Here is a 23,955-nt window from a genome sequence, read left to right on the forward strand (position 1 = left end):
TAAAACAAACAAAAAACCCAATTAAAAAATGGGCAGAAGACCTAGATAGACATTTCTCCAAAGAAGACATACAGATGGCCAAGAAGCACATGAAAAGCTGCTCAACATCACTAATTATTAGAGAAATGTAAATCATAAGTAAAATGAGGTATCACCTCACACTCTTTAGAATGGGCATCATCAGAAAATCTACAAACAACAAATGCTGGAGAGGGTGTGGAGAAAAGGGAACCCTCTTGCACTGTTCTTGGGAACGTAAATTGACACAGCCGCTCACTATTTACAATAGCCAGGTCACAGAAGCAACCTAAATGCCCATCGACAGACGAATGCATGAAGAAGATGTGCTACATATATACAATGGAATATTACTCAGGAACAAAAGGAACAAAACTGGGTCATTTGTAGAGACGTGGATGGACCTAGAGACTGTCATACAGATTGAAGTAAGTCAGAAAGAAAGACAAATCTTGTATATTAATGCATATATATGTGGAATCTAGAAAAATGGTACAGATGAACTGGTTTGCAAGGCAGAAATAGAGACACAGATGTAGAGAACAAACGTATGGACACCAAGAGGGGAAAGTGGGGGCGGGGAGCGTGATGGTGGTGGAAAGAATTGGGAGACTGGGATTGACATATATACACTATACGTATATACACTATATTTTATCCATATACAATATGGATAAAATAGATAACTAAGAACCTGCTGTATAAAAAATAAATTAATTAAAAAAATAAGTCCTTGGAGCATGTTTTGAATGAACCTATTTGTTATACAAAATAAAATTCATTTGCAAAAAGTGACGCTGAGCTCAGCCTGCGGGTAGAGAGCACTTTGCAGTTTGGTTACCAAAGGTGATGAAACCTGCATGGCTAAGCTGCCCCTGGCCTGTAGTCTTATTCTCCTTAATCATGGAAGGTTTAGGAACTTCAAAAGGTATTAGGGAAATAGCCTAAATTGAAAAAAAAAAATAGGATGTACATATGGTAATAGAATATTGGGCATGTCAAAGTACCTAGTTCTGTCTCTTAAATATGTTCTCTTCAAAGGCAAATGATTTTGTGGAATGTTCTAAGTGAAGAATCAATAGAAATGGATTATAGTCTTTTCTAGATGGCAAAGGAGCAATATGCAGGCCAATTTATCTAGCTCTTTTAGGCCACAATTTATAAATTTTCAACAAATATTTACTGGGCACCTGTTTCACTGCCAGCAATCTGCCGAATGGCCCAGATTACCAGAGGTGGAGTGGAAGAAGCAAGTAAGCTATGCTTTAAAGGTGACGTTGATGAAATTCATTATGAGTCATGCAGTGCTATGTTATGTACTTTGAAGGCAGAAAATCTGGAATACCAATTTAATTATTCTGAGAGCAAGCTAAGTGACTCAGCAAACAGTTTTAACTCTGAGCCACAGCTACCTTATCTATAAACATGGTTATTGTGGAAAGTGGAAGTCAAGCTCTAGAATTTAATGATGCTGAAATTAGGACCAAGCTGGATGTTAAGCCACAATTGTTTAACGACATCTTTTTTTTTTAACATCTTTATTGGAATATAATTGCTTTACAATGGTGTGTTATAACTACATCTTATATTACTGCTTTTACATTTTAAAACAGTAATACTAGCCAGTGTTTAATTGAACATGCTTTTAGATGTATTTTCCCAACAATGGTTATAGAGCTACACTCACACGCTCTCATCCAGTCCCCCACAGAAACAAATGACACAAATGTGGACTATTATTAGTATGTAATTTACTGTAATATGCATTCGGTTTTAGGTGTTTTACTTACTTGTCATTATTTATTTTGTAGTAGAACTTAAAGAATGCATCCAAGTGGGAAGAATATATTTTATTGCAGTGGCATACCTAATGTATTCCATACCTTGAGCAAATACCTTCTTTATATGATAAAATTATGTTCATTAATAATCATGTAGTAATCATTATGCTCATGATTTGTTATTCAGTTTAAAATAATTCATATACATAGAAAAATAAAATTTAATTTGTAAGATATTATTCAAAATCAGTAAAAATGATTTCACATGTGAACTAAAATTTGCTAGTTACTAAACAAAGTATTAATCTTATAGCTTGCAATGCTTTATTAGTTTAAAATTTAAACACAAAGGACCTGAAGCAATCACATATAATAATAGACTTGAAATAACTCAAGTTCTATTGCTTCACCTTTATAATCATGTACCATTGCTATTATTGTTAACTTTTTTGAAACTATAGGTGTAAGTAATACACACATATGCACAGGTATTAAACACAGTGATATGTAATGACAGATGAGTTGGTCACATGAACTGTGCAGAACAATTTTAAATCATTTGAACAAACTTATTCTCCAAACTAAAGTGTGTAGCTGAGTCTCTGTATGGAGAGGGTCAATTGTAGAATTAGGATTTTCCAAATTAACTTCCATGTAAACCAAAGTTTGTTAAAGGATATACAATTAAAATGTGTTGATTTGAAGCTTGCACATGTATTTTAAAAACTCAAGAGTAACCATAGCATTTTTTTTGTTTAGAATTTAGAATGATAAAATAATTTTTTTTACTAAGGTGTATTTTATAACTAACATAGTTATAATTCATGGCCTATGGTAATAATTGAAAAGATTGGCTTGTATTATTGTTTCACTTTCTCAACAATGTACCCTTTATGCTGTACGCAAGGTGGAGAATTGTCACAAGTCCACCCTTGGCACACCACTGCTCTAGTGTCAGAAGTTTTACTACATAAGTTCTTTTCTTTCTTATATAGCCTCAGAATTAGTTAGGGTAACATTAGCTACTGTCACAAGAAGACTCCAAATGCATAATGGCCCAAACATATAGAGTTAGAAATGTCTTGCTCATATAAATCTAAGAAGTATTTACGTACTACTTATGTCAAGGGTATGTAAGGGCTATTCCTGATTGGTGGGCAAAGACTTGTGACAGCAGATAGGGGCTGCTACTTCATATAGTCATCTGGAATTCAGGCAGTTGAATTCCAGGTACCATGAATGGAATTTTACAGACATTAACCCCTTTCATCTCAGTAATGAATTTAATCCATTGTTCTTTCATAAAATTCCTTTTTCTAATGATTCATACATACTGCCTAAAGACTTGCTAAACAGAAGAGTATGATTACACAACTGCTACTACAAGTCTATCACATACCATTCAACTCACCCAACCCCAAAAACTAAGAACTGGGAAAAAATTGATTTTTGTGTTTATATCATCCCTATCTATATTTTTTTTATTTTGGTACATGTTCTCTAAATTCAATCCAGATTCATGCCCGGGTAACTGATACCCTTATTTTGTTCCATGGGTGCCCCTTATATCATCATCCACACAGCTATGCCTTCTTTGACCAGAGTCCCAGACATTTCCTAACCCACTCTTTTAGTCACTGCTTATTAATTTCATGCATAAAATAAGAGCTGTTCTATCCTAAGACATACTGATTCAATGTGATATTAATCTATGACATTGTATACTAATATATGAGACCTACAAACACTGGCTGTTACTCTCATGTGATGAGCAAAATTTCATAAGCCACACATGAGAAAGTCAAGCTACTTTCTTTAAGAGAACATGGACTTCAAGCTAAATGGGATACACAAGTTTAACAGTGGTGATTTTTGGTTTCATTATACAATTGTAATGACTACAAGTAGGACTTGATTAAATTATATCTCTTAACATAAGTGCTACAATTATCGATAGGTTTAGGTTCTAGAAGACAGAATGGTGGAGGGCAAAGTAGAAACAGCAACTTATTGGTTAAAGCACATTGTGCAGAGTTTTGAAAATAAATTCCTGGCCATAGATACAAAGTTTTTAATAAGCTAAAACAAATGACTTGTTACTGTGAAAATTTAAATATAATGTGGATATATTCTGTCCATTATACTATCTATCTATCTATCTGTCTATCTATCTATATTGAGCCTCATTTCATTATTTAGAAGAAATAGGCACTACACTTTTTCAGAACATAGAGGTATAATACTATCACCAAAGCAACGGAAAGGACATTTGTTTTTACTTCTGGCTTCTGAAATAATGAGAATAGCTTATCTACTGCCCCGCTTATGTAAATAATGAGATTCTAAAGTAAACAGACATAATTATCTGACTGCACATCAACAAAATGCCTTCAAGCAGAAAAGCATGACAACCATATTAGCTTTAGATTCTGGGAAATACCAGTGTAGAGTGAGGAAAATAAAACCACTAGGCAAAGTTCAGAACAATCAGATTCCACATATGGCTCTAACCCTGTGCCCTTTGAAAAGTCATTTTTCCTCTCTGCGCCTCAGTTTATTGATTGGTTGATTAGTTTTCCTTATCTGTAAATTAAGTGAGTCGGTCCCTTTCACCTGTAGAATATTATATGTATAAGGAATGTAAATACTACTTAATCAGCATAACTGTTGGAAAAATACAATAGTATTTTCTTCTGTAATCTTTAGCATTTACACGTATACTAAAAACAGTGTTTACTATGTATTCTCTTACAGTATTTACTATTTCCAGCATTTACTATGTAATCTCTTTTATTAAAAAATAATTCATTCTTCTTTTATAATGCATACAGTAGTACATCAGTGACACTCGTTTATCATATAATTCTAAGGCACTCAGACAAAGAAGAAGGGAAAACTGAAGTCTTTTCTATTCTCCTGAAATTCAGGAACAGGTCTGCTCAGAAACAACACCATTTAACATGGGTCACACACCTAGAATATTCACACAATCCCAATAGCAGCAAGAACGATTCACTAAGGACAGAGGCAGGGCACTGATGATTTGTTAAATTTCACTGAGACCTTGGCCTCAAGAGTGAAAAAAATCTTGTTAAATTTCATGCCCTGAACTTCATCTGTATGTAGAATTATATTTTTGAATTTTCCCTGAGAATAATAACTGTAACCTTTTATAAAGAGTGGGTTTGTTCTCAGCAAAGCCAACCCTTCTACCACCCACCCCTGGGAACACAACCGTCATTGTCACGTGGAGAAGCCCGCAATGTGAAAACCAGAGGACTGTGCCTGTTTGTTCACCGTTATCAAATGCCAGCCTGGGGGCTCCCCCTGGTTAAAGAGCTCTGACTTCTAAACCACAGAGCAACATAAAGTCTTCTTAAAAAAAAACTTTTCTGTGCAAACAGAGGTTTAGTAGCATGCTTTCTTCCTGGGAGGAAAAAGAGCATGCCGCTTACCATGAAGCCTTCAAGATGTATTCCTCCTTTGCAAGCTCAGTATTCTGAATAGTTATATGAAGATTCCCATGACTGGTCAGCTTTAGTTTAAGAGTTAATAATAAAGGGCTCATGATAAGAAAATGATATTAGTATGACATCAAACCTATGTTTTGTTGTCTTTCAAGGAAGTAATTACTTGAATCACTTAGAGAAATTTTGAATTTTTGGTTAAGTTTTAATTTTTTTATTTTTTAAATAAAAAATATCTTTATGCGGCATATTGAAAATACGTTTAGCAGAACACTTCTTCCTAATCTACAGCTCCTAAAACAGTGCCTTAGGTATAAATTTAGGGTGACTGGAAGCCTAGTTTCAAACTTTATTTAAGAGAACAAGGGCGAAAGCACTTTTAATTGTCCCCTTTAGTGGGAGAAAAGTGTCAATCTTCTAATAGCTTTAAATAAATAAATACATAAACTAATAAACAGACAAAAAGAAAACTTAGGTGCAGGTAATAGGTACTCAACTCAGTGTCATCTTTCTGTACTTTGCGCTCAGTTAATACAGTCTGTGATCTCCAATTCTGGGTGTGTGATTTCACAAATCCTGACTGTTGACTGTGGCATCTATCTCTGTAGATACACATACAGAAGTGGAATGTTTATCTTCAGAATGAATGTGTGTGTGGATGGGTGGGTGTGAGAGACACAGAGAGAGGTATGGGTGACAGGGAGGGAGAGAGGGGAGAGAGAGGAAGAGAGGAGAATATGATTGCGTAGTTCATTTGTAATTTACTCTTTTACTTTTGGCAGAATATTTCAAAAGAAAGCCATGTGTTTTAAAACATAAAAAAGAAAACCAAAAGGGTTCTTGCAAGACAGACCCTAGAGCAGTTTGAAAACATCAAATAAAACCCCTCCAGCATCTTCTCCCCATGTGATGCCTTTGTACATTCATTTCAGCCTGTGGGCACATTTCCCAAGACACACAAAAGGTTTCAGTGCCATGTTGATAGATATAAACATATATGAATTACTCATTTGCCATTCAGTGTACTGAGTTCCATACTGCTTTCTATGAAATTAATTTTATATGAAAATGAGTTCTTGGAAGACAAATATTATTCCAGACTATGATTAGAAAACTAAGATTATAACAAGTTGATTATGCTATTCCTTGGATATGTGTCAACACCACCACAATATGCATGGTTATGCATCATAGTTAGAAAATATACATGCACAAATGCAGGAATATCTGTATCTGTGTCTGTGTGCATATTAATGCATATACACATATACATATATGTATTTTATATTTACTGGGAGAGAGATATATGTGATCTATATATTATCTAGTTATAAGCCTATTTTTCTGTGCCTCTCTTTGCTCTTCTAATTTATCTTTTGCTTATTTCGGGTATTTGTCTGTTTATTTTTCTTTTTAAGACTTTGACATAGATAGGACCTGTTCACTTGTATGAATGTATTATTACAATTGTTCTACAGAAAGCTGATTCTGTAATCTAACATAATGAGTAATATTTTATATACTACCACTTTTCAATTTTAAGTCTCAGAAACTCTGCCTTACTTATGGGGTAAAAGATACCTACAAATATATGATATAAATCTACAAACGTATGTGAAATTCCTTAGAAGTCTTTCCTAAACCTTTATTTTTGGAGTAAAGATTCTAATTTAGAGCGTAACCCTTGAGCTTCATGTGGTCACTGAGTCTAGAAACCAAGCTGCCTCTCTGCAGTTTTGTCACATCTCCACTGTTTTGACAGCACATGGTTCATTTCTGTTTCACACACTGACAGAGAGCCCCAGGCGTGCTGTAACAACTGAGCTCCCAAAACATATCAGCACCAGCCTGCCCTTTCTCTAGACCTTCAAGTTCTCAAGCAAACAATAAGTAGGTGTTTTAATTATTTTTTTAAAACCCAAAAACTATCTTTTAAAATCGATCTTAGCTTTTAAAAATAAGTCATCAAAATATCCTTACTGCAAGTTCAGTAAGTGGGGAGAAGTGAAAAATATGCTTTGTATTGCTTCTGCTTATTTAGAACAAAGCATGAGATATCTAGGTATTGAAATCCCATTCTTTCTTGTATATTGGGATTTAAAAGGAAGCAATGATTAATGTGTTTCAGATACAGTATAAAAGTAATCTCTGGGGAAAAAAATTCTTAGCTGAATGGGTAGCTTTACCCAGCAGAGACATTTGAATACTTTGAGAGGAACTAAGAAATTAAGAAATGAACAAAAATGAATAGGATTTGCTTGGCACCACTGGGAAACCTTGGCTTAAGCTCAGTATTTAAAAACCAACTAAATTGGTTTCGTTGCTCAGCTTATGTTCTTTTCTTTTTCTCTCGAAAAGTCATTCACATTTTTTGTATGTTGTTGTCGTCATTGTTGTTTTCCTGAGGTTTCACAGACTTAGCAGAGAAGTAAAACAATTTATTAAAAGAATAGTGGGTCTACCTTTAATGACATATAGCTAAATGTAAATGCATGTGGATACTATTGCTACAGCACACTGTTATGACTCTGCTAGGAAATAAATAGACAATGAACAATTAAATCCTAATAAAGTCCCTAGATACCACAGGGAGTTGCATTGTTAATTAAAAGCTTGAACTTCAGTTCCCAAGTGTTCAGAAAATAAAAATACAATATAATTCTCTGCTGATTTGGGAGGGTTAATGCCATGCCCTCACTTGTTCTAAGAAAGGAAATTGAGCACTAAGAAAATGTGACTCACACTTTGGCTTAGAACATTTCCAGGATGGTAGGCAGCAGGAAGATATCATCATGTGATTAAAAAAAAAAAAAAGAAAATAAAGAAAATTAAAAACAAACATAAAAACAAACCAAAAATTTCTTCTTCTATTTCAGAATTAAAAACTCAGTGCAAGAGGTATTAGGTGATATATCTAAGGTACAAGTGGGAAGAAAATATGAATCTTCTGTTTGCTAGTGAGGTTAGGCTTTACTAAAATCAAATACATCTGTCAATAAAGAACCAACACAGAACACATCATATAGATGTGGAAAGGATTAACTAAAAAATTAATACTCTTAAATACTACCACTCCATTGAGGACTATATAAAGAAGGAGGAAACAGGAAGGGAACTAACATATATTTTGTGCTAATCACTATGCTAGGCAGTTCGGATGCATTCTTTCATTCAGTTCTCATTTTCAGATGAGGAAACTGAGGCACAGGACTCAAATGATTTTGATGCTTCCCTTGTTAGCTGCAGTGCTAGTATGAAATTTCACATTTATCAGTTTTTAAAAATCAGGTTTGTTTTACTATTTCAAGCGCCGGGACTAGAGGAGAGTGTGTTGGAAATATCATTTTCATAATCTAGAAACATACCTTCTCATCTAAATGACATAAACTAGATTTTAATTTTGATCATAAATCAACATTATCAGGAAAAATTTCATTTCTGGATCAAGAATTTTTCAATCATTTTACTTCTGAACTCTATTTTTAATACTTTGCCCTCCCCAAAACTATTCCTGACTTTATGCCCAAACCTCAGAGTATGGCTTGGGTACAACAAAACTACTTAATTCCCTGTGATTGTTTTTCATTTTTTTCATGGGTGAAGTGCTAATCAGAGAACTATAAACTGCAACAATCAGAGTTGGTTCTTAGTTATAAAAAACATCATAGATATGTATGGATTTTCAACTTTGTATGTTCTTTGTATTTCACTGATTTTATTGCATCTTGTTCACAGGACTTTTTCAACTTTACAAACTAGTTGACTTAAATAATTATTTGCAATTTTAATTAGAAATGTTTTGCAGAACAAAATCCACTTTGGGGGCCATCATTTTATGTCTATCTATATATGTGAAATTTAGAAATACACTATTTTTGAACCTTTGATTTCTATTAATTTGACAATTATATATTCCTCTTTATCTCGTCTTTAAAAATCTAAGATTTTGTGATTCAGAAGGAAAATGTTTCAAAGTATTCTCTGGTATTGAATAACTTACTAAGTCATATTTTAATGAATTAAATGTAAATGAACTGAAAAGATACATTAAATCTCTCCCTGATTTAAATTTAAATCAGACATCAAAATTGAATGAAATGGCTCAACAAATTCTATTCAGTTTTAAACATTTAAAAAAGTATTTTATATTTAATAATAACCAAATGTAATATAAGTCACTGCTATAGTAATATGTATTAAATACATAAAACAGTTGGATAGCTACTTAAATTATGCAGAGAATCTTCAATGAAAAGGAGTTGCTAACCTATTTTGTGACCTCTGATGTATTTATTTTATACAAGTGATAGTTAGATTTTCTTAATTTTTAAGAGGCACTTGAGCCAAGACACTAATTCTTGACCCACCCCTTTCTGTGAACACCATAGGCCTGCATTTGAAGCATGATACAATTTTAATTGAAAAGATTTATCATTATGACATGTAATTTCTAACTACATGAAATGACAATGTAATGCATAGGTGTGAAATTCAGCCACACATTCACTATGTGAAAAGTGATAGCTGTGACATAGGCTGCTTCTCTGCTTCATTTCATTTTTCTACTTTTGTTAGGTAAAAGATGTATTTATAGGTACGCCAAGTACTAACTACTTCATTATCTCTTCCATCTTTTCCTTGCAAAACATACTAAACAGTATTCTATGAATGACACTATAAAGCACATGTCAAATTTCATAGTATTTTGTAGATAGGTGGTGAATTTGGATTACAACTGAGTCATACATGAACTCTAGAATTACTTTTGTTTAATTTTCTTCCCTTTAGTGAATAAGAATTCATACCTAAGCACATATAGATTGAAATATATTAAAAAAAACTTTAAAATTGTTAACTCCCTCTCTCTAATACCTTAAATAAAATCATTTTTGGAATAATATAGTAGAAAGAGCACTAGACTAAGACAAGGATGAAAAAACATACCTTGACCAAATGTACAACTTCTAGAGCTAAATCAAAACAAAATAAAACACACACCAAATACACTTGTTTATCTGTGCTTGTTTATTTGTTTGTTTGTTTTAATTCTAGTGTTAATTTTTAAAAAGGTTATCAGGCCATTTCCCAATTAGGGCACTTCATTTAATTCTGTTAGTACACTGCATCATTTTAGTTCCTAATATCTGTAGGAATAAACCTAAATAGCCTACAGAAATGTTTTTCAATATTGTGAGAAATAATTCAATCCACTATGCAGTCTGCATCTTTTTTACAATAATTTAACTTCTTAAGTATCTACACTAAGCAAAGTCTCATTAGGAAATAGAAAAAAGAAAGACTGAATGAGGAGTATGACCTGGACCATATGAGTAACTTCACAGATTCTCCATTCATTCACACATAGCAGGAGATGATAAAAGTTCAGTGTCACGTGACCTCCTTCCTTCTCAGAATCTCTATAGCATAGTGATAAAGGAAAATCTGGAATTATACCACCTGGCTTCAAATCTGAACCCCACAGATTATTGTAAGCTCTGTGGCATGTTGCTTACTATTTGAAAACGGCAGTTTCTTCATCTTCAAAATGTTAATAACCACAGTAACCTACTAATTGGAGTTTTATCATAAGGATGAAGAGAGACAATATTTATAAACCAGTAACATATATAGTAAATGCTTATTAATTACAGATGTCACCATTATTATTGTTAATAATAATAGTAATAGTAGTACATACATCCTTGGATTTATTATGCCATATAGATATTTTGTTTCCTAGATTTATTATGCTAAAATGGGCAGGTATATTTAAAAACAAAGACACAAAGACTAAAAGAATTTTAGTAAAATTATAGTTTAGAAGCTAGCAGAATTCATAGTAGGATTCTTGATGAGACATCGCCAGATGTATAATTCTACATAATATAGAACCAGCCCACCAAACATTAAAGCAGAGTGTTTAGAGGATTTGGGAACCATTAAAATTGAAATAGATACTTTATTTTGTCAATAGTTGCCAGAATATGCTCATTAAATGTCGTTAAAATATCTAATTAAAGTTTTAAGTCCCTTTATTTCATAGTAGATTGAAAAATCAAAAATGCTTTCTGATATCAGCTTTTTTCCACATTACTGATACCACAAAAATCAAACCTCTAATTTGCATCACAGCGCAAATGAAATTGAGTGAATTGAATGGCCTTAGAAGGAAGAAAAAGGTTACGGATTATCATTTTTCTTCACTTTTCCCTGTAGGTATTCCTCAAAATTGTTATGGTTATTATGATTTAATAACCAAAACAGTTTGACTTAGCTTACAATAGAATTATAGTTAAAAAGTATAAAATATATTTCACAAAATGGGCCATAAAGTATTAAGGGTAGGAGAAGGGTAAAATACTATGAGAGGTAGAATAACAGAGAAAAGCATTGCACTGAACTTCCAAGTAGACTGGTCAAAAAGATACAAGTGAGAAGATCTTCTTTTCTCTCTGATATCTTATAATAATCTAGCTGATATGTATTACTAAGAGAGGAAAGTTTAAGGGACATTCCTAGAATAAATGATTTTTTTTACCTTTGCAATTATTTCCTTCTCTTTTGCCAGTAGAGTCAATAAGCCAATTAAATCAGGAAAAAAACCCCAATAATCCAAATTTCCTGTTTAGTAATGTTTATCACATCAAAAGGTGTTAAGCCATGCAAATTCACTTTTACCTATTCTCTGATAGATACAGATAAATGGAAAATACCATTCATCATTTATGAAATATTGGCCATTTCTATTGCAACTTGTTTCAAATACTTCCACAGTAGTTTTACCATTACAAGAACAGCTATTGTGCTATGATTCAGAAAATAATAAGAGGTTTGTTGTATCTCTATTTTCTTTATATATTATTAATTTATCAATTCTAAAATGCATACAATTTTCATATTTAATATTGCTAAGATCTCGATTTTTCATACCATCTTTTACATTTATGCTGGGATTTTACTTTTTCTTTTTTTTAGTGTGGCGTGCAAACAATGGCCAAAAATATTTTTTCAAAATTGATGATGACTTAGATTTGGTGAAATATCGTTGTTACCTATTTGATAAAATGTTTCATAGAAGAGTTTCTTTTGTTATTTGTTATTAAATAAATATTATGTAACAAAGAGAAACTTTCAACATAAACTGGAACATCCTAAAGATATGGGCATTGTCTGTGCCAGAAATAATTCTCAGCAGACTTTTCAATATAGTTTCTTAGCTGTAAAAGTCATTATAATCTCCTAGTCCTTAACTTTTTCAATGAAGTTATTTAAGAAACAGACATAGGGACCTACTTATAACTAGATGCTTACACTGTGGGAACTGAAAGGGAGAATAAAAATCTCATTTATAAAAAGTCAGATTTCTGATAAACAGAAATCTAAAGTCATAATAACTAGCAGTTTAAAGCATATTAAGATGCAAAGCACGACATCCAGAACCCAGCTTACTCAAATATAATATGGTTAAGTCCTAAATCACAAATGACACCTTTTATAATTTACAATTTGATTATGTAAGTCAAACATGTTTTCAATGGTTGTAAAAGTAGACTGTTTCTATTATTTGGACCAAAAGCATTCTTCTTCTCAAATAATAATGAATGACATTTATTTCAGAAACTGCATTTAATGCTATATGTAGTTTATAATTCAACTTTCACAACTGTCTTACAAACTAAGTGTTCTCATTACACTCATTTGAAGAGGAAATCAAGGCTTAAAACATTGAATCACTTGCCTCAAAAAAGGATTTCAATGGAGGAGGTGTGGATTCAGAGCCTGTGCTCTGATTCTCCATGCTTGTAAATTTAATTGCCTCCTGCGTTGGGTTCAGTAAAATATGCTGTCCTTTAATGCTTCACTATCTAATATGATTGCCACTAACCACATTTGGCTATTTAAATTTAAATAAACTACATTAGATAAAATTAAAAATTAATTTCCTTCATCGCACTAGCCACCTTTCAAGTTCTCAGTAGTCACATTTTGCTAATGGCTACTCAATTATGGAGCACAGATTGAATGTTTCTATCATCACAGAAAGTTCTATTGGACAGTGCTGCTTTAGAAGGTAAAACAGATTAAAATGAAGGCACTTAACTCCACAGAGATGCTTGACCAAAAAATAATAATATAATAATTGGGGAAAATACATTCCCAATGCTTTCACATTGCAGTTGGTGGGTAAATATTTGTCAGAAATATAATATTTACTGAGAGAAAACAGGTAGAGATAATTTGGAATAGCTCATGTCTCAGTACAATGTCTTGAATATACAAGTGGAAGAAAACAAAGCTAACAAATATTTGAACTGACATCACCTTCCAAAAGAATCCTTAACTTTTACCAGTAAAACGGAGTCTATTAATAAATGTTTGAGTTATGGCTAAGCGTTCAGTAACTTCGAGTTTTAAAAAGCTGTAGTAGAATGGCAGTAGCTATTAGTTAATAGTTAGAAATAATAGTTATAATTATAATTATAATTATAATTATATAATTATTATAATTAATTATATAATATATATAAATATATAATTATAATATAATATAAACATATAATTATATAATATAATTATAATAATAATAGTTAGAAATTAGTTAATAGATCTGATACTTTAAAATCAAATCCAGTATTTACCGTATTGTCATTTTATGTGTTTGCTTGTATTTTATTGTCAACTTACCACCATTTCCCATACATACATTCATGATGTATTCAAGTATTATACAACAATTAAAATCAGGAAGTTCTTTCTAAAACACAGCCTTCATGTCTGCTGTTTAAAGTTTGGATTGTTTATGTTTACAGCCATTTTAATATTTCGCTGACTATGGCCTCACCTAGAGAAATTGTCCTAAACATTTCTTAGCAATGGCACAATATGAAGAGATGAAAAATAGGTCTAGATTCTAGAATAAGGTGCCCTTATTAGCCACAACACTTTAAGCCTCATTTCCTAGATGTAAAATTACAATAAAGATACTTTCCAGGTCTGTATTAAGGAGCTGTGTGTAAAATAAAGAAAAGGAAACTTGAAAGCATTTTGTAAAGTTGAAACTCCATGACAACATGGGAAATTATCAGTATCATGCCTTTGGTAAACATGGGAAGAGAACAACATGTAGCCTCATTCCTTATCTCTGGCTGAGAGTTTTAGGGTCTGCCAAGCTTGGGGCTGCCTCCTCTAACTAAACTTGTCAAAGACTCCACACGTTCTTTATTCCTGCTCAAATACAGTTGCAGGCTATCCCCAAATATCACTTACACTGCTTCTCGAGTTCTGATGTGCCATAAAGCAATGCTTCTGGCCCCAATGTTGTTTGGTGACTGGGAGTGATGCAGAGAATTTGCCAACTCTTTTCAGTTGAGTATCTGCACGCCTGGCAAAGCTAATGTCCTGGGGTAAAGATGAGGTAGCTATTCTGATATCTTTGCTTTTTTTCTCAGAGTGAAATCACGGACTTATGGTGACAACAAATCAACTTCTCTTACTACATTTAAGACCCCGAGGAGCAAAGATTTTCTTCCATTCTCTAAATGTCATAAGCAAACAAGCATGGTTTCTCAACAAATGAGCTTTAATAAGGGAATTTGTTGACCTTACATGTTTTCTTAGAATATATATGCTTTCTCTTAGGGAGGGGAACATACAGATCTTGCTGTATCTTAGAGACAAGAAAGAATAATGACAGGGGTTTAAAGTCTCAAGCAGGGACTTTTTCTGAGAGACTCCCATAATGCTAGTTTTTCCCCAAATTTTTCCTAAGGATGCTATAGGGATGAAAAAGAATGTAGCTCACAGAATGGGACCTTTTCAGGAACACTGAATGGGATATAAACCGAGGGGGGTGCTTTTTATGGGCTGAGTAGATTTTCTTGGTACTAGTGATTGAAAACATGATGACTAGTGGAGAAAAAATGGTTCTGTTCCCTGAACATCCCTTTTCCCATGTCTCACTTCTCCAGTAACAATCTCCCCTCTGATCAGTCGTATAGCAGAAGGAGATATTCCCATTTTACCTTCATTCAATTTCATAAATTCACTCACCAGTTCTCTAAAGCTGAGAATGAGTCCTAGAAATTTGCCGAAATGGTCGCACTATCTGATCCCATATTTATAACATTTTCAACTATATTTCTGTTTTACTTATACACATAAACATATTATCGTTTTCCTTTTTCTAGTTAAAACACACTGTTTGATATGACAAGCAAACAATTCTTCTTTAAAAAATACTGATTAGAGTATCAATTTTAGAAATTGCGGACCTGATCTAAAAATTGACACCTTCATAAGAATGCGCCACTCTTCGCTGATTTCATCTGACTCACAGCATTCTCACTATAGGTTAGTTTTGATCAAATCATTTTCCAAGTAATTTACCTTAAGCTAGGAGTATTCTTGGAATCATTTTTTTTCCTGCAGATATCACAATATGCTGAGTGCTTCTTCTTATGTAAATATTGGTGGTACTTTTGTCAAACATCGTATTTAACAGCAATCCCTGAACTAGGCTGGTTGAAGCCACTCATACATTACTAAGACCTTTCACAGAGCTGCTGAAGAATGCTTAGAGACTCTAGTGTCAGTAAAAGAACTTAGAATGAATATTGAAGCCACTCATACATTACTAAGACCTTTCACAGAGCTGCTGAAGAATGCTGAGAGACTCTAGTGTCAGTAATGAATATGTCTCTTGTCTTGGTCAAGACAAATGTCAGGGCCAATGAAGGGTGAAACATGATGATGGGAATTTGAAATGAAGAGCTAGGGCAACAGGTGCTTGGGGTGAGACACTGAAAGACTAGAGAGAAGAGCTGTGAAGTACTGAAGGCAGCAATCATACTGAAAGTAGACAGGGAAAAGCCTCAGGCTTCTCACCACCGAGGAAGAGAGCTTATACGTAAAGTAATTTCAAAGTGGTATCAGAAGAAACGCTGAAATTTGGAGCATCTTTTTTTTTATTTTCTTTTCCGGTACGCGGGCCTCTCACTACTGTGGCCTCTCCCGTTGCGGAGCACGGGCTCCGGACGCGCAGGCTCAGCCGCCATGGCTCACGGGCCCAGCTGCTCCGCGGCATGTGGGATCCCTCCCGGACCGGGGCACGAACCCGTGTCCCCTGTGACAAGCAAACAATTCTTCTTTAAAAAATACTGATTAGAGTATCAATTTTAGAAATTGCGGACCTGATCTAAAAATTGACACCTTCATAAGAATGCGCCACTCTTCGCTGATTTCATCTGACTCACAGCATTCTCACTATAGGTTAGTTTTGATCAAATCATTTTCCAAGTAATTTACCTTAAGCTAGGAGTATTCTTGGAATCATTTTTTTTCCTGCAGATATCACAATATGCTGAGTGCTTCTTCTTATGTAAATATTGGTGGTACTTTTGTCAAACATCGTATTTAACAGCAATCCCTGAACTAGGCTGGTTGAAGCCACTCATACATTACTAAGACCTTTCACAGAGCTGCTGAAGAATGCTTAGAGACTCTAGTGTCAGTAAAAGAACTTAGAATGAATATGTCTCTTGTCTTGGTCAAGACAAATGTCAGGGCCAATGAAGGGTGAAACATGATGATGGGAATTTGAAATGAAGAGCTAGGGCAACAGGTGCTTGGGGTGAGACACTGAAAGACTAGAGAGAAGAGCTGTGAAGTACTGAAGGCAGCAATCATACTGAAAGTAGACAGGGAAAAGCCTCAGGCTTCTCACCGCCGAGGAAGAGAGCTTATACGTAAAGTAATTTCAAAGTGGTATCAGAAGAAACGCTGAAATTTGGAGCATCTTTTTTTTTATTTTCTTTTCCGGTACGCGGGCCTCTCACTACTGTGGCCTCTCCCGTTGCGGAGCACGGGCTCCGGACGCGCAGGCTCAGCCGCCATGGCTCACGGGCCCAGCTGCTCCGCGGCATGTGGGATCCCTCCCGGACCGGGGCACGAACCCGTGTCCCCTGCATCGGCAGGCGGACTCTCAACCACTGCGCCACCAGGGAAGCCCTGGAGCATCTTTTTGTCTAAACAACTCACTTGTCAAAGCCCCAATGAAGCAACAGGAACCTATTTGAATATGCAGAAACAGGTACAATTATTTCGTCAGTGTGTTGACACAAAGGAAAGCTAAAAACAAAACAATAAGAGAACTAAGATTTCCTAAGCATCCTCTGTGTGAAAGGTACTGTGGTTGACAAGTTCCCTGCTTTATTTTGTTAGTGCCTATAACTAACACTGTGAGGTGGAATTTTCCTCTCGGTTTTAACAATGAAGAATCTAAATCTCAGTGAGACGTGGACTCAAGTGATGATATGACATTTAAACAGAGATTTTTCTGATTCCACATCCATGTTCTTTGACATACACTGAGTCAGTTACAGGTGGCCTGTCTATTTCAAAATTAGATTATTTATTTGACCATTACAAATAATGCCAAAGGGGGTTAAGAAATTTAAACATTATAAGGTGCTGCATTATTTTGGTGAACTATTTTACTTAATAGCCTTTGCATACTTGAAGGCAGACATTCAGATGTAATGCTCAGATGTGACACTGTTCAAGTGTTACATCAATTCAGATGTTGTATCTCCTAGACTAAGCATTTAACTTTGAGTCTGTCAGAATTCAGTAAATTTAATACACCTTATTATTGTGGGCTCTCAAAATAACTTAAGCATTTTATATTTTGGTTACCATTTTTTGGTCCACATCTCAAATAATAATCTAACTGAGGTGACACAGTTAACCAAACAATTAGAATAGCCATAATATATTAAAGGCATTAATACATGAATCTGTAGGTCTAAAAATATGTAGCACATTTGGCTAACACTTGGAAAATATAAACTGTGTATTTGTATTATCCTAAATTTCACCCATTCAAAAGATATATTCTCATAATTCATAAGGTAAAAATTCAAATATTCTTCAATGTGAAATTTATTAAGAAAAATGAACATATTCCTGTATTAAATTTGTACCGGACTTCCCTGGTGGCGCAGTGGTTAAGATCCACCTGCCAACGTCAGGGGACATGGGTTTGATCCCTGGACCAGGAAGATCCCACATGCCGCAGAGCAACTAAGCCTGGACGCCACAAATACTGAGCCCGCGTGCTGCAACTACTGAAGCCCGCACGCCTAGAGCCTGGCTCCGCAACAAGAGAAGCCACTGCAATGAGAAACCCGTGCACTGCAACGAAGAGTAGCCCCCACTCGCTGCAACTAGAGAAAGCCCGCGCACAGCAACGAAGACCCAACACAGCCATAAATAAGTAAATAAATAATAAATAAAAATATTTGTACCTGGCTTATCATCATTATAAATAGGATGTGTACACTAGAATGTATATAAGTACACAGATACTTCTCAAAGATTCCTTCATATCTGCAATATAATATATAGATGAAATTGTATAATACTGTCCACCATTACTAACAGATGAGGTAAATTATAAAAGGGAAAAATAATAGTGGTTTTTATGTCCCATATAATGAAACAACCTTTATATTTTGGCCAGAAAGGTGACTAAACAAGTAGGAGCTCATCAACTTAAGGTTATAAGTATATTATATTAAATGTTGGTTTGAATTTCAAAAAGGAATATTTGGCTAAGAAAGTGCTGGAAAAGAATTATCAGAACATCATTACTGGGAATGATTAATAAGAGCAACAGCCACATGCAAGTGACCTTAAAAGAGGAAGTAATAATGAATTCTGTCCAGCTCTGTCCTCTGATGCAGCAGTGTCATTCCCAGTGGCCTTGAGGTGATTATATGCCTGAAGAGACACACTGATGGAAGTATGTTCTCTCTCTTGACCAGAAAAGGAGGACCCAGTGTTAACAGGGCACCTAGAGCTTGCCATGACAAGTTCCTTATTCTCTTTTGGATTGTGTGGCATATCCTTAGTCTAGGGACCTGTCTCTTCTCCACTCTGCCCCACCTCACCCATAATGAACCAGGGAAATGTGAGTGGCAGCAGTAAGACAAGCCTTTCTGGAAAATATGTTTAAGTATGTTTCTTGTCTTTGGGCACATCCAAAATACAAGTATCTAAGTGAGATCTGTAGTAATGTTTATAGTCCAAGGAATAGCTTTTGGTGAGCATCAAGTTAAGTTAGTTAGAATGGGTAAAGTGGTGAGTTAATTTATATGTGTAAGTGGTAACCAACCATTAACCGTTATATATGACAGTCTTCATGTTAACCAAACATCCCTTTTACACAAAGATAGAGATTGCAGGAGGCATACATACTGTTATAAAGGCATACTAGTCTAAAGTCAACACAGCAAAAAAAGATTTCAGGAGAAACACAATATGGATACATCAAAAAGCTTTAAAATCTCAATCTGAAAATTATTTTTTACATTAGTATTTGTTATTTATCTTGCTGAAAGTGCTCAAAAGGAAAATTTTGCTTAAAAGGAAAATTCTCAATAAATTATTATCGCCCTTGTAATGGTTTACCATTACATAAAGTTGGTGTTAGACCAAATGGTAATACGGAAGAAATTTTATTCCCGGCATCTTTTTTATTTCCAAACTCTTTTATACCCACGTTTCCATCCAGGCTGCTAGTGTATTATTTGCATTCTCACACCAGTCGAGAGTATATTTCTTGTCATTCAATCAAAAACTTATCTGTTCTCTGCACCATTCCTTCTCTTCCTTCCAGAAGATAATAAATAAATGAAAATTATTTGGATCTAGTAAGTGTGAAGAGATTAACTAGATATTTTGCTACCATTTCTTGGTATCTTTAATTAATTAGAACATTGTTTCTCAAACTTTAATAGTCATCAGAATTATTGGAGGGATCCTTAAAATTGGTGGGTCGCATCCCCAGAATTTCTCATCCATTAGTGCTCAGGTGAAGCCCAAGAATCTGCATTTCTAGAACAAGTACCCAGGTGATGCTGATGTTGCTGGCCCCTTAAGAACTGAGTTAAAGGCCTACCCTGGTGGCGCAGTGGTTGAGAATCTGCCTGCCAATGCAGGGCACACGGGTTCGAGCCCTGGTCTGGGAAGATCCCACATGCCGCGGAGCAACTGGGCCCGTGAGCCACAACTACTGAGCCTGCGCGTCTGGAGCCTGTCCTCCGCAACAAGAGAGGCCGCAATAGTGAGAGGCCCGTGCACCACGATGAAGAGTGGCCCACGCTTGCCGCAACTAGAGAAAGCCCTCGCACAGAAACGAAGACTCAACACAGCCAAAAATAAATAAATAAATAACTGAGTTAAAAATTTAATTCACTACTGTACTTAGGCAGTGAGATATGTGACTACTCAGCAGGTTTTCTATTTCCCCTTATTCCACAAGGTAAGTCTAAACTTAAGGCCAGCCCTGGTAGCCCTACTCTTAATATTTCAATAACATTAAGTTAAAAAAGAAAAAAAAGTTTACCAATTTTCTTTGGATAGCCCAACAACAAACAAAATAAAACAAAAATCTTTTCAAAACACGAAAACAATCTCACCTAAAGTGAACTCCAATGCTTGCTTGCTACTTTAATCAGGTTACCTAGAACACTGAACTCTTTAAGATATCACTGTAGAGCAACTTTTATCCCCAATTCCTCTTTGATGAAGAGCTGAACAGTTATGTGTCTCCTGTCCTTCCTCGTACATTCTTACACACAAACACAGTCGTGCTTACTGTATAACTTCTGATTTTCAAAATTGGAGTTACACTCTTGATCTTATTTCCTAAACTATGATCAATGATTCTAGATTATCTCTAGGAATAATGTCGGCATGTAATTGTCAACCATGTAATAAATATATTAAAATATCTGGAAATTTTCCAAATTGTCTAAATTTTCCACCAGTTATTTTACTGTACTTTTCATTAATTCATATTCAAAAACAGAATTAATAATAACTCTTGAACAAATACATATTTTTTTATAAATACTCAAATCATTCTTTTATTCATTTATTAATTACCCATCTCTACTGCTGCACAGGAAAATATAAGGCTTTTTGGCAACTTAGGGAATAATAATATTTTAAAAATAATAGTGTTATATTTTGATATGAAGCAAGTCAAACAACTGTCACAATCATAAGTAAGATGCGGTGTAAGCTCACTCAATAGACAAGGTATGTTTAAATGTGGCAGAGTTTGACAAAATAACTCCTTTTTAACTTTTTAATAGTATTGATGTTAAATGTAGAAATAAATAAGAGAACTCTTTAAAGACTAATTTTCTGTGTGAAAAGATTCTTCAAATAGCACATATTTTGGAATAACATAATTTAAGTATCATAAAAATTTGAGGATACATTTATTCAATTTTTGTTTAATATAATCAGAGGAAAATCATGAAGAAAACACAATGCCTCCTAGACAAGTTTTAACTAGATCATGTTATTTTTAGATTCCTAATTTCAATCATTCAATTTTTCTCTATCTGTTCCATTTCCAAAAATCTTCCTCCTATCATTATTTCCATGCAAGTAGCAATTTAGTCAAATATCCTGCTCTTCAGTAAGAAGACTATCTTTGAAAGAAAAAAAGGTAAAAATGTTGATGAAGGAATCTATAAATTCTGAGCAATTTGCATTTACCATTATGTCATCAATTCTATAGCAATCATGTTCAAAATAAATAACATAATCAACACTCCTTTCTTCATCCAAAATATCCCAATTTTAGCTCATGTCTGGATAACTATGAAGCTACTTCTAACTTAAAATTATATATTTTATGTCCACTGTAAATAAAAGAAGCATATAATTTTAATAACCTGACAATATTAATCTTATCTGTTTCTTAATATTTTAAGGCAATACTTCTAAAATAGTTCAGATTCCAATATCAAGAAACATCACCACTGTGTGGACTCAAACACACACAAAGTCAATAGATATTTTGATGCAAAATATACATATCATATTAATTTAGATTAAATTAATAGTTCAAACTCCTTTCTCCCACTGTGATATAATTACTAATTCATGCATTTTGGTTACAGGCACATATGGCAAAATTCACAATTAGAATCCCTGTACCAAACTCTGAACTATATGAATTGAAAAGATATCAATGGGATTGCAAGGACCAGCTTACAAAACAAATTCCCACAAAGTGTTTTATGTAGCAAGATGATAATTTAAGTTGTTAGCAATTACCTATTTCCAATCTTAGGGAGAAAAAAATCACTGATGATATTAAAGCATTATGAGAAAGAATTACTAATGGCATTTAGTGAGTTACTCAATAAAAGAAATCAAAACTGGATTAATACATTAGATATGTTTTTTGAAAATAAGGGATTATACAAAAAGCTAGATTAGTGGAACTAGATATAATGGTTTGTGTATTTACTGAGCTGTAACGAAAGTGAAAGTTAGGGTATTATTGCAGAGATTTGATGATATGGTCCACTGTTCACTTAAGACCACCAAGCATAGCACTCTTAAACCTGCTTCATATCTCAGTTTTCAGTCACTGAGCATTTCCTTCGAGCGTACTTCTGTTCAACTGAGATACAGTCAGACTGCATTTACAATATCTGTACATAAAACAAGGGCATTGCAGGGCATCATTTCTCATAAAATAATTAAATAGTATATATTTAAATGCTTTATAATGTTCCTCAATGTAATACACACTGGAGAAACCATACACCCATATATGTGTGTCTATTATATTGACAATAAGAGTACATTTGCTATTTTATATATTTTCCTTACCAGTCAAGTTCTTCAATCCAAGTTCTTGAAGTCCAAAGTTTCCATCTTTTCTGTAGTTTAAAAATATTGCCAAGGCATATCGATCTTCATAAAGTTTTGTCCCACGAATAATGCGTAAATTCTCCAGAGGCAGATAGCGAAACTGATTAAGAGCCACCAACACGTAGCCTGTGACTTCTCTTATAGACTGAAAAGACACAAACAATTGCCTGTGTTAAATAATTAAAAACTGTTTGTCAGTATGTTTATGTAGTCATTTAGATAAAAATGAGTTATTTAATTCCAATTTTCAGCTTTTAATTGAATACGCTAATTTCCACATTACATATAAATAATTGCCTTGACACACAAGATCACAAGGGTTAGAATCTCATTTGAAGAATTAGCTGTATTTTTTTTAAAGTCATGAATGTGCTTATAATAAAAAGAATGAATTTTACTGTATGAAGCATTCTTCATATCTGAGATCTGAATATAATGAAAGGAATAAAGATCTCATTCTCCGACAGACTAAAATGAGGTAAGAACACATAACCATCAATCAAACTTTATATTTAAAAAAACCAAATTGGTAAGCTTATCACAAATAAAACAAAGAGGCATTAGTTTGTAGACTGTAGACTGTGGGACAGATTTCAAGCTGCTATATTAGTGTTTAAATCTATAGTTATCAAAGAACAATTGCCTTATACATCTCTGGTGAATATATGCATATACATATATATATAAATATGCATTAGATACTGATTATGGTTTCTAATTTGATTACAACCACAATTTTTATTTTGACTGTTTATTGTTTAAATGTAGTTATCTATAATATAAGTTAATTACTTAAAGGTTTGTGAGACATTTTAAAGCAAAAATAAGTCACAAAAAAGGCTTTAGGCTTCATCTAAAGCTATGGTTTTTAGTAAAATGCACATAATGACAGTAATGGATATACATCTTATTTTTTTAATTAAACATAATTCAAAAGTGCTCAAATA

At 33.9% G+C, this 23,955-nt stretch overlaps 1 protein-coding gene across 4 annotated transcripts in view; it reads right to left on the reverse strand.

The window, feature by feature from the left end:
- The window catches only part of ERBB4 (erb-b2 receptor tyrosine kinase 4), a 1,129,074-nt gene that overhangs the window by 501,972 nt on the left and 603,147 nt on the right, over positions 1-23,955 (reverse strand). For all 4 annotated transcript variants that reach the window (XM_055089875.1, XM_024124587.3, XM_028481564.2 and 1 more), the window contains exon 3: positions 22,967-23,153. In XM_055089875.1, the coding sequence (XP_054945850.1) occupies positions 22,967-23,153 (187 nt within the window). The remainder of the gene's footprint in view (positions 1-22,966; positions 23,154-23,955) is intronic.

This window comes from Physeter macrocephalus, chromosome 2 (genome assembly GCF_002837175.3).
Source record: "Physeter macrocephalus isolate SW-GA chromosome 2, ASM283717v5, whole genome shotgun sequence".
Lineage (NCBI taxonomy): Eukaryota > Metazoa > Chordata > Mammalia > Artiodactyla > Physeteridae > Physeter > Physeter macrocephalus.